The following is a 12,564-nucleotide window of genomic DNA, read 5'->3' on the forward strand; positions in this document are numbered from 1 at the left end:
TAAGCCGGCATCAGTACAGCTCTACCAGCACCAGCCATAGCCTAAGTGCTTATAAATACCAACTATTTTTAAGGAAGTTATTTAAAAACTAGTCAAAACAGGTCACCCCATCTATCTGAGTAAAGCCTTGATCACGGCCTAGATCTTTACCAGGCTCACACTAAAATCCATGATGGACCAGAAGCTAAATTTCACTGGCTGTTACTGCCCTATCAGCTAAGTGTGTCTCCAGAAAATAAACAAGATATCCCTAGAGCAATATGTAATTGATCAAAGTGCTCCTTTTGGGGGAGGGTGCTGACAAGCACTGGTAGGGGTCGGATGCCTCCAAACCTGCTGCAGCACCAGAACAAAACCCACCACTCGTATTGGCTCCTGGTTTTTAGCGGTGGTGCAAAAAGACTGTGGTCTCCGGAGAATAGTTTGGCACATAGCCCAGCTTTTCTGTGGCAGCTGCAATCTTATGTAAATTACACAGGAGCGTCACATTTCAGAAACTTCCCCCCCAGTTCACCCACCCTTGTACTCACAAAACACAGAGCTGGGGGGGCAGGGAGCAGCCGTGGTATCCTAACGCATGAGCGACAAAAAGGTGCCAGTCCTTCATGAAAGGACTTGTATTGTACAAACAATCACTGCACTGCATGGAAAGGAGTAATCTCAAGTCCACAACATATTACAGAGTGCTTTTGATGAGGACAGCACTTCAAAGCTTCAATGGTTTGCTTGGCCATGTTCACATGCAGCTCCACAAACGTGCAGTGAGTCTCATGCCTTCGTTTTGTCCCTGGTGTGGGAAGCTTGCCTTACGTGCAGTTCATACAGCATTTCACTTTTCTCTTCTTGTGGTTCCGCAGAGTAAAGAGCCCTAGCTCACCTTCTGAAATGATGGAGTACAGTTTTATATTGGAAAAAAAAAAATAAAGTTAAATTTTAATGGAGATAGTTTGGTGAGCACTACTAACAAATCACTCAGAAAAAGAAATCTCTCATGTCTCCTAGGAGTTTCATCCCTGTAACTCGCCTAACATTTCTGCAAACATCACACTCCAAGCTTCTGCTCTGATAGCTCTATGCTGCAATACGCAGAGACTGGGCCATATGAAAGTCCAAAACAATTCTTGGATTACATGCATTTTCAATTAAAAATTTGTCCTGGTTTCGGCAGGGGCAGAGTTAATTTTCTTCCTAGTGGCAGGTATGGTGCTATGTTTTGCATTTATGATGAAAATAGTGTTGACAACATACCAATGGTTTTGGTACTGCTGGACAGTGCTTACAGAGCAAGGACTTCTCTGCTGGGGGGTGCAGGGATACAGGAGGGTGCCCAGCTGGCCAATGGGATACCTATGCCATGTGGCGTGCTGCACAGCACAAGCTGGGGAAAGCAGGAAGAAAAGATGTTCAGAGCGATGGTGTTTGTCTTCCTAAGAACCGTTACCTGTGCTGGGCCCTGCTTTCCTGGAAATGGCCAGACACCTGCCTGCCAGTGGGAAGCAGCAAATGAATCCCTTGGTTTGCTTTCCTCGGGCACATGGCTTTTTCTTTACCTGGTGAATTGCCTTCATCTCACTCAACCCACGAGGTCATTCACCTTCACCTTTCCGATCCTCTCCCCCACCAGCGGCTGGTGCTGAGCTGCCTCCTGGGTTAACCTGCACCAAGGTCCTGGACCTGCTCTGCATTACTCTGCCTTTCAGATAGGTTTCAGTGAGGCCCCAAGCTATTAAGAAGCTCTAGATTACATCATGATAAAACTCATTCTGCACTTTAAAACCTGAAACATTTATTCCTGTGCAGTCTTTACCTATGACTGCCTGGATTAAAACTCTATTCAATGAAAGACTCACCCCAAACAACTCCAAAATGCATGATTTTTCATAAAATCGCTATTATTGTTAATTTTGCACTGATCTGCATTTAAAGTTTTAAGTATCTTGTGTGGACATACAGTTACTAGATTTGCATTGTTAATTACCAGGTTATAAATCAATCATTGCAGAATCATCATAGCCGCCAACAGCAAAAAATTGGCTCTACTTCTGGAAAAGGCATTCAGTGTTACACTACAGTGTGATTTCAGCCTTTATTATTACTAGGTTATTGTTTATTATTGATACTTATTTGCAAAAAGCTTAAGAGTAGATAATACCTCAAAAGAAAGAGATCATCTGCTAGCCAGGAAAATTTAAACTTCTCACACTAGAACAAAATTAGGAACTGCAGGATAGCTTCCAGTTCCAAAAGCTGAAATGGTTAAAAGCAAACAGCCTGGTAGCAACAAGTGTGTTGGTTAACTCTCTTGAGAACTATCAGCAAGCAGTACGGATTAAATACATAGAGAGAATTTTAAATATACCTTTATTTATATAAATAATAAATGTGCACGTATGTAACTACTATATAGAATGTGTAATATATAATATACCATATATAATATATATTTACGTGTTATTATTTTAGCTGTTATACTTCTGGCAAATGCCAGGTTCTAATTCAAACAAGGATCCTGAAGAATCACAAAAATTCCAGTGCATATGTAGTTGTGGCATCAATATGTTCTACGTGAGTTCTCAAAATAAAGGGTGAAACCATGTTTTGTGTTTTTCACCACTGAGACTCTTCTAGTTTTTTCTAAAAGAAAGGTTTAACTAACTACCAGGAAAAATGTGATTTTCTGTAGTCTAAGACAAAAAACTCATGTCCCAGATCCTGCAGAAAAGGTTCTTGGGATAAAGCAAAACATTTCTTTAGCTTTGTTATTTTTTTTGCTCAAAATTTTTCAGTTAGTGGCTGTGATTTCATCAGCAGACGTTCCTGCAGAGCTTCCCTATGTGACCAAGGGCAACAGAAAGCACTACAGAACACTGCACTCAGCAGTTTTACAATGGAGTAAGAAGATGGAGCAAAAGGGCATGTTCCATCTTGCTCCACTGCTTTACCACGAGTATTTTAGGATTTCAGCTGACTGTTACTATCACTTGCCTTCCTGTTTTCAAAAACTTCAGTAATGCAACCTGGCTGTGCCGCTGTCTGTACCCACCCCAGGTGAGCTGTTCAGACACCTCTCATGTTAAAACCAGTGGAAGACTGTATTTATGTCTAGGGCTCCCATTTTCAGGCTTAGGAAAGGTGCACTAGCCATATCGCAATGTCTGTTGGCCACTCAACAGTTTTTTTTGAATCCAAGAAGTCCAAGTTTCACACTTGGTGCCAAAAAAACAAATTCAGCACTGCTTCACTATGACAGTAACTTCTAATCCCATTCCTCCTAGCACCCGGAAATCTTTGCCATTTCTTTTCTGCCCAATTCTTTTCAGCAGGCTGTTAGCTCTGTCCCTACACACTTCTGGAAGACAAACTAAACAAACTTACCCACTTCTGCTAACCCATTCTTTGCAAGTGAGGGAAACCCTCTGTTAACAGCTGAAGATGCTGCTCAAGCTGTAGAAGTCCTTTCGGCAGCGAGCTTGAGAAAGAAGCATAAAAGTAGAGATGGAAGCACAAAGTATTTTCCTACTACTTTGATGTTTTACACTGATATTCCCAGGCAAGGAGTACCACTGCTTGTGTCTTAGTGGTTAACTGAGTACGCTACGCTAAATTGTCGTTCAAGTTCTGAATTCCTCCTGTAAGTACGGGCAGCCTGGCTTCACAGCTCAACAGCTCATCACACCTTGCCCTGAGCTGGCCACGTAATTCCTTCCCCTTGCCTCCTCTCCACAGAAAGGAAAGATTAAGGGATCAATTTAATTTTCCGAAGCGTAATTTTCAGTGCTGAAGCTTGCTTTATTTCACTGCAGTAAGATAAAAGAAATCCCTCGGGTGTCATATTCAAAATATGCAATAGTTTTAAACCACGTCTGCCATTTGTTTCTAGAAAGACAATTTTCATCACTTGCTAGAAAGGAGTAGGATGCTGTAAACCATCGTTTCTATCAGGGGACACATGGAGTTAAAGAATTTATAAAACATTTTGGTACGATTCTATAGAGACAGTAGGGTATCTGAAATGAATTATCATTAGTCATGGATTTGGAACTATTTTAAGCAAGAAGCATTTGAATTGTAGAGACAGATCTGCATTTCTCCATACTATGCATTTAGGTTATTAACCAGACAAGCAGCGGGAATAACTCCACTTAGAACTGCTGGAATGAAAAATCGATACCAGATCTATGATACAACATACTGATAACATAAAATCATATAAAAAAGGGTACTACTGAGAGCATGAAATACAGTTTTTAAATTTATTTAAGGGCAGAAAGGACCACTGATCATCCACTGTGACATCCATCTGAAAAGGACCAGGAACTCTACCTAACTGATTTTACCCCCCAAATTTCTAATTTCCATTTGAAATATGATGGATCTTTTTGAGAAAAATCCAGTATACAAAGATCTCAAGGAAGAAGAATCCATGTTGTCACCATCTGAGTTCCAACATTAATTATTCTCTTTGGTAAAAAAAAATCCCAGGGCATGATCAATTAATGGAGTGGAAAAGTTTCCATCCTTAACGGTTCAGGGCTTTGCTAAAAAGAGAGTTTTAAGTGCAAGAAGTACCTCAATTTGGATGTAAAGAGAGATCAGTGACTGGATATTCCAGACTGCCATAGCCAAAGTATTACGTTACATAGTGTACCGCTTCTGCTTGAGAATCTCCTGTATCATAGGCTGGCTAAAAAATCCTTTCTGTTGATAATGTAGAAAAGGAAAGGAAGTTGTATGGTAGAATCTGGAAAAAGTCATTTGAGTCATCACCTGTAACATACAGCACACTTGGTCCTTAAGGGCATCATTTATTATTTGTGCTTGAAGATGCTCTTCCTGAAAGAAAACTTAACTATGGGCATGACAGGCAAAAGAAAAAGGCTTGGGTATGTCAGAGAGACATAATCTCGGTACAAAAGAAAGGAATTTTCCTTCTGTGGGTAGGCTGTGCCTTACAAGATGTGCCAGGACAGAATTCACACAGGCAGCCTGACCAACAGGATGCAGGCTGGAGCAATGAAACCATCTTTGGTTTAGGGAATCTTTGACCCAGGATCCGTTACATGCTGTAACAAAACACCTCTAAAATTTAGTATCTATGCAACTACATTTGTAGTTCTTGTCATTTCTCTTGCTCTCCCTTTCTCTTATAGAAGCTGTTACTTGTTGTATCATGACAATGATGAAAACAAGACATCCCCGAGGCAGGGCTATCTCTTCAGATTTGGGGAAGTTTCAAATACTATATTCAAATACTGTAGAGACAAATACAGCAAATACACAGTCTGACTTAAATAGAGGAAAAAATAAAAATCTTCAACACAAGAGACTTAAAATTACACTGTTGCTTTTCAGGTTCACCTCAAGTCAACATTATTTTTCATTACTACTTAAAAAAAGTTGAAAAGCTGTGAAAGAGCAAAATCTCTCAGTCAGAACTAAATCAAACCATTTCTAACTTCAATATCAGAGGTCACATCCAAAGCAGTCAGTAGAACATGATCATGCAGAGATGCTAAAAACTTTTAAACAGAGTTTAAATTTACTCTAACTTGCAAAACACTTGATAAATAAAAACACTACTCACTTGTTTTGAAGGACAATGCTCATTCTTCTCGTCTGTCATCTTCCCACTCTTTGGTGCCCTTCTTGGTTGCTTGATGCTGGTTTTTATAGCAGGCCGGCACACATAATTCTCAAGGTTCTTAGGAGGCTTCTTCGTTCTCTTTGCTTGAAGACCAATCTTCAGTTTCAAGTTTCCCTCTGAAAAGTTTGTTTCTTTCACTGAAAACTGTTGCTGTGCATCAGTTAGACCCTCGTTCTTCCCATTCTCAGCACTGCTCCCCTCCCGATTCTTCTCACCGTCTTCTTCCTTGGTACAACTTTCTAGCTCTACTTCTTTTCCCACCAGTGTGCCAATGTTTACCACAGAGGGGCTTTTCCCAGAAAACCCTTCAGAATCAGAGCCCAAGCCTAACATAGCAGTATTCCGAGGGTCCATCACAGGCGGAATATATGCCTCCAGGTAATTTTAGGGAAGATTTACAGATATATGTTCCACAGAAGATCTGTTCTACTACTGGCAGTCAGCATCTTTTACTCTGGAAAGAGAAAATAAAGACAGAATTAAACTTCAGTTTTACAGCAGAAATGAAATAAATATTCAGAATTATTAGAAAGCAATTGGATTTCAGAAAGTTCCAGAAAAGCAGTCACACAGCTTAAGTTTCAAGAACACCAACCTTTCCTGGAACCTACTACAAAATACAATTTATCTGTAAAACCAATTTTAAATTATAGTCAAAAAAAAACAAAAATATTAGTATTATATATTTTCCAATTAACCCACAAGGCATTTTAAATTATGATTAAGGCTTTACGACTTTTAATACTGAGCATGAAAGTAACTTTTTTTTTTTAAAAAAAATCTGTACCCTGCTACTTCTAGCACTGTCACCCTGCCCCAGTGAAATACACTAGTCGCAGCTAAGGAATGATGCAGATGCAGTCAATGAAACCTACACTAAAGCATGCAAATATAAGAAACAATGTGGGTTTAATCATCTGAGCCACCAGGAAAGTTAGGCTTAACCCAAGTACACGCTGGTTCTCAAAGACGCTGCAACATCTGCGTATCAGTTAAGGACTTTTCACAATCCCAGAACAATGGGGAAAAGGTAGAAGAGGAAAAAAAATTATATCACACTAATTTGTACTTCCAGGTGTACTGAAACAGGGAAGTCCATCCTTCTACCTATCATTGGTACACTATTATGTATGTATAATTAACCTGTTTGTCGTAAGACAAATTATGACAAATAATGCATTTCAGGGAACTTTTTCATCACAAATTCTCTAAGAACTAAAGCAAAAGTTTACTTTAATCACCTTGCTACTGCAAGGCTTCCTGGTCCCTGGCTAGCAGGCTGCTCGAGCAGTGTGCCAGCACCACCTCCTGTGCTTGCACACAGACCACCACAGAGCCAGAAGCTGCTATTTCCCCCACTGCCAAAGAACAAACCAAATCCGTGCACCCTGTTACATTTTTATCCACGAAAAAAAAAAAAAGCATCGCAGAAAGCATCCGCAGAGGACACAAACACGGAGCATCAATGACTACTGGCTGGGACAAATTGCAGGTCTTTGTGCATGGGCCAAGCTAAAAGCATACGTTGCACCCTGACCTGACATTTGGGTATGGTGTAACAAAAGGGACACGAGTGCCGGTCGTAGAGTGGGAGCTTGGATGAGCACGAGGGCAGGAGGAGCGCAGCCCCTGGGGCAATGCAATGACAGCACAAGGGTGTACATGGCCTCGCGGCACGCCGAGAGAGTGCGTGGATGTTCTGCTGCTGCTCTGGCAATACGCCATCCACCTGCTCGCCCATCCCGTGGATATAACATGCAGTACCCTAGATCAACCTCCTCAGCCTTAGGAGCCCTCAAGGAAAGGCTCTCCCTTCAGAGACTCCAGAGGCTGAAAGTGAACCAAGCCAGCAGGCAGCCTTCTTTACTTTTGGAGCGTTGAAAGCAGATCGTCTTTAAATACCTTAATCATTTTTGAAGATGCAAATATATAGGGAGCAAGCCTGAAAAAAACATCAACGTACTGAAAAGAGCATCACAGGAATTAAAGCAGCATGATCTTCTGTTCTTATTTTCTATAGGATTAAGGTAAACCAGCACGATCGTGGAATCGTGGGATGGTTTGGGTTAGAAGGGACCTTCAAGATCATCTGGTTCCAACCCCCCTGCCATGGGCAACGAAACGATGAAATGAGCAGAACAATCTGTTCGTTATTTTCTACGTGATTAAGGCTGAACTGTAACAATGCCACGAGAAGATTTCCATGGTTTTAATGAGCTCCAAAATGAGTTTCAACAGTCACAGTGAGCTCAGCAGACCCCTTGGACACAGCCTCCTGGGGGCTCAGCCCACCGGCACACAACCAGTGGGGTCCAGAGCCACCGGACATACGGCCCACGGGCCTCCTGTCGGAGTGAGGAGGTGACACTGGGAGGTGGCTCACCGAGCACTGACGTATAGAGGGGACAGGAGAAGGGGTGTGAAAGGTGGCCCCGAGGAGGACAACGGCGGCTGCGGCAGGCATAGGCTGGAAGTCAGACGCCAGAATTACAGGGGGCAGAACAAACACTGGGGAGGACACAAAATGGAAATTGCCACGAAGCTGGGCTTCACCAGCTACACTCTCAGAGAAAAATGACTTATTTCCTTGTTATTAAAAGGGATTTCTGTTTGCAGCTATGACTTTTCAACTAAGGAAAATAACAAAATGGTATAGTTGCTCAGAAGACCAGAGGTAATTAGATAAAATCTCAATTTTACAACCAGAAATAAAAATAAAAAATCAACAGAGCAGCACTAGAAAGCAAGCTGGGGACAGCTCCCAGGCCAAGGCCCAACATTCAGGCCATTAGGCTACTTCAGATCAACGGAAATGGGATTTTCTCCTACATGTTGATGAACAAAGGAAAACTGGCCAACAGTGTGGTAATTCTAAGCCAGGATATGAATTTTTATTATTCATATTAAAGAAAAGGAGGGAATCCACCAGCCAATGCAAGTCTCACATCTATGATCTATGTTCACATAAATGTTTCCTTCTCCAGTCCGGTAACTACTGTCCACAACAGCCACAAACCTTCAGTCATTTTCTTACAATTATAATTAATTAGCTTAGAATCTGAAACCAAATTAAACTGAAACACCACCATACAGCATTGCTGCATTTGGCTCCGTTTTCACTTAATAGTGAGGCTCTGAGGAGAAGAGGCTGACACTCATGCTGCAAACTGCAAGACCGAGACAACGTTCAGAATCAAAGCCTGAAGGGAGAATGGGGCTAAAACCTCAGCGCGTGGCAATGCCGGATCAGTAACTACCCAAGACACAAAGTCACAAAATTTATGACTCTCATAAACATGTGGCAGGCCATTTTATTTATCCATTAATTCCTCTCTAAATGGGCAACAAAAATACTAATCCCGGACCTAATCATCGTGTTGCCTTGATCACTGTAATCTTCTCTTAGACTCTCCAACTACCCTACGCTAATTCATAGCAAACATGTCTGCCAATTTGATCATTTTCGTAACCACGATGAGCGGATCTCATCTCTTCGAATCCCAATAATGTTTTTTCTTCCCTACCTCAAGTACAAGTTTCCTGTTATTGTCTTCAAGGTGTGCACAGCTGGACCGTGGGTCTTGAGTTGTCCCCCTGCCTTAGTGCTTTCTGTTTCGCTAGTGATAGCCATTGCATGTTTTTTTTTTTTTTTTTTTTTTTTTTTTTTTTTACAAAAAATTTTTTTTTTTTTCCTAACAACAGTTTCTGCAGTACTCTTCATGCCCGGGCTGCCTGTTTTACTTTTACCAGCCTATAGGATCTTCTTGCAGGGCGTGCCTTAAAATCTTCCTGTGGATGTCACGGAACCAAGCAGCGAAATGGCGACAAGCCACAGTTGGAGACATGGCAGAGAGGAACCTCGGGAGGTTCAACAAGGACCAGCTCTGGAGGCCCCTTCCAACCTCAACCACTCTGTGGTTCTGTGACAGTTCCGAGGCGGCTATAAAAGCTTGCAATGAATTTACCCCAAAAACTCTGATGAATTGGTACTTTTGAGACAAAAGTGTGATATAACGTACAGATCTGTGTCTTCCCTTTCCACATTTGATCCATTTATGTGCAAAGACTGTTTTTTATTATGCTGAAGGCTTCTTCAGGTCAGAAAAACGGACTATCGACTTACAAAGTACCTGCTCCGATGATGTCAACCCCTGGAAGACATCTCTGCACGTCCTGCACTATCAGGAGCTTTCCAAGAAAAGTAGCATATCCCATCTGGTGTGCCCAAGAAGATTCACGTGGAATTAAAGCAGTGGAGCCTGACTGCCCATGCCCACAATTAAGTATCTGTTAAACTTGTATGCTGTCATTTAACCACACCGCTTCTTAACTTCAAGGACTACAAATACTACCACCACCACGCAGCACGGCATTCTGCACCAGGCCAAGAGCTCTGCTCAACCATTCCCTTCCCACTGCTCATGTTCTGCAGGTCTCTCCACAGCAATACCCATGTTTCTGATGTAAAGCCTCAGCATGATGAAACAAACGGCCACGTCCCACTCTACTCCAAGACCTAATCCGCATTTGCCAACCACTTCCTTCCATGGGATCAGAGGCTAATGCCAAGTTTGCTAGATCATGAACTCTCCAGGATCACATCTCTCCATGGCCCAAACAATGATCAAGACCCAGCCTACCCAACTCCCAGTGGCGGGACGTGCATTTTGTAGGAAGAAACAGAGTGCTGACATGAGGGTACTTCACATGGATGTTCTAGTGGGAGAACAGCTCTGTAGGAGATACAGGATTTCTTTTGATATCTTAACTGAAGAGTTCGGAAACACAACACTGAATTTTGACCTGCCTGATAATTTTGTTGTTTTACTACTGATATGCAAATTAATTTGTAATTGCTAAGCACTGCCTACATTTTGCCTTGTACTGTTTGTCCCAACATTGGCCAATACTGATTGCCTCGAAAAAGTATGAAAAACAAACAAACGAACAAAGTATGCTGTGATAATCCTCCTACAATATTCTCCTAGCCCCTAAATTTGTGATTCAGGAGATTCCTGAGAGGTACATCTCTGGGTCTAATGCCTTTCAATGTTTTTTTCTGAACTCCAACTTGTCATTTATACTCACGTAGTAAAAAATAATGTAAAGGACATAGTCAGCCAGTATTTTGCCTTAAACCCAAGACATACTGCCTTTGGTTATGCCAAAAAGCCAGTGCTAGAATGCTCACACAAACCACGTGAACCATGCTGCCCAACAGGTAAGGCTGTGATACAGAAAATTAGAAACAAATGAAGATTTTGTTTTCACAGAACCATAGCAGATCTGCGTATTGGATTTATTATTATTTTTTTTAAGCTGTGAAATGAACACAGGATCTCACTGAAGTGGAAGAGATGTGTCCACAATGGCAGAAGCCCACTTCTTGCCACTGGCAGCACAGCAATTTAATAAGTCAACAATCCATATGACAACAACACCTATTTCAAAATAACCACCATTTAACTGTACATGCTATCGCCATTTTTCTCTTCTGACATCAGCATTACAGGTTGTATCAATAAGCCTGTATCTTGCATCAAGTGTTGAAACTGCTCTTGGTATCCTCAAGGACAGTTTAAACTTCTGAAAACAACTGAAAACAAGTTTATTCTTTTTGTAAACTATGACTTAAATTATTTTGCTGTTCATTAGGACTTAAATATTAACTGTTTTTCAGATGACTGTTGATTGCTTGTAGCAATCAAATGTAACTGGAGTCCAAAAAGTTGGGATCATTGTGTTTTTTGAAAGTAAGATGCACGAGAGCCCTCCCTGCCAGTCTGCCTTTACTTCTAGAGTTTAGGAAAAGGTACTGAAGCTTTCATTTTTGAGTAAGAATGCTTCTTAAGAACTCAAGTAGGCAAACAGATGATGACTTTAGAGCCCATCTCTACCCATATGTTCAACCAGCTGCTAGAACGACTCCATTCACACAGACGGAAACACCAGGGATGGTCTCCAGGTCCTCATGGATGACCATTTGAAACACAAAGCTTTCAGGATTAACCCCCAAAATCTTCAGGCTCCCACATTCACAGAAAGCATTGCTTTTGCAGGTGCAATCTACAGTACCACAAGGAAGACAACCTAAACAAATAACACGAGATGCAAAAAGACATGTTGTTCTTGAGAATGAAAACTAAGTATATGTAAATGTATGACAATAAAGTCCAAAAAATTCATTTAACCGCACACACAGCAGGGTCAGCTCCCCCTAACTCTTCTGACAAGACTGGAAAGCTAGTGCAAGATCCCACTGCCTGGGATCCCACTGTTTCTCTGACTTGCTCCTGATAACACACAACTACCAAGAGCGTGAATCTATGTCCCGAGGCCATCGCATGGAACCCGCATTCTAAGTTGTTTCTAGTTCTCTGCTAAGTAATTAACAGGGTGAAGGAACCACAAAACCAAGGGTGAAAAGCAGAAGCTACAAAGTCCGGGGATCATCTAATACAAAGAAAAGGACAACAACATGCTTTGGCTTCTGGTCTGACAAACACGTCAAGCTAAGGACCCACCAAATCCCAGATTACCGGCCATGAAACTAAACAGGATTAAGACTGCAACGGAAGTGAAATTTTGTGAGTATGATCTGGGGAGGAGGGAGGCCAGCAAGCAGAGCAGTCCACCCGAATCAGCCGGCATCCCGACGAGCGGAAAGCCGCCTACTTCGCCAAAGCCAACTCGGCGAGGGCCGAGCGGGGCCCAGCTGCCGAGGGGACTCCCCGGGAGCCGACTGCGGCTCCCCGGGCCCAGCTGTCAGGAGGCACCGCGCCCCCGCCCGGCCCGGCCCCACGCGGGGGCACGGCTAGCGGCCTCCCCCACCCCCCGCGGGGCTCCGGGCGCACTGCGGGCGCCGGGCCCCGGCCGGGCCCCGCTCCTGTCACCGGGGAGCCTCCCCCGCCGCCTCCCGG

At 42.6% G+C, this 12,564-nt stretch overlaps 1 protein-coding gene across 3 annotated transcripts in view; it reads right to left on the minus strand.

The window, feature by feature from the left end:
• ASH1L (ASH1 like histone lysine methyltransferase) overlaps nt 1–12,564 on the minus strand; it is a 59,433-nt gene that overhangs the window by 41,626 nt on the left and 5,243 nt on the right. For all 3 annotated transcript variants that reach the window (XM_035346536.1, XM_035346535.1, XM_035346537.1), the window contains exon 2: nt 5,585–6,098. In XM_035346536.1, the coding sequence (XP_035202427.1) occupies nt 5,585–5,998 (414 nt within the window). In that variant the 5' untranslated portion in view covers nt 5,999–6,098. The remainder of the gene's footprint in view (nt 1–5,584; nt 6,099–12,564) is intronic.

Source organism: Oxyura jamaicensis, chromosome 25 (assembly GCF_011077185.1).
Source record: "Oxyura jamaicensis isolate SHBP4307 breed ruddy duck chromosome 25, BPBGC_Ojam_1.0, whole genome shotgun sequence".
Classification (NCBI taxonomy): domain Eukaryota; kingdom Metazoa; phylum Chordata; class Aves; order Anseriformes; family Anatidae; genus Oxyura; species Oxyura jamaicensis.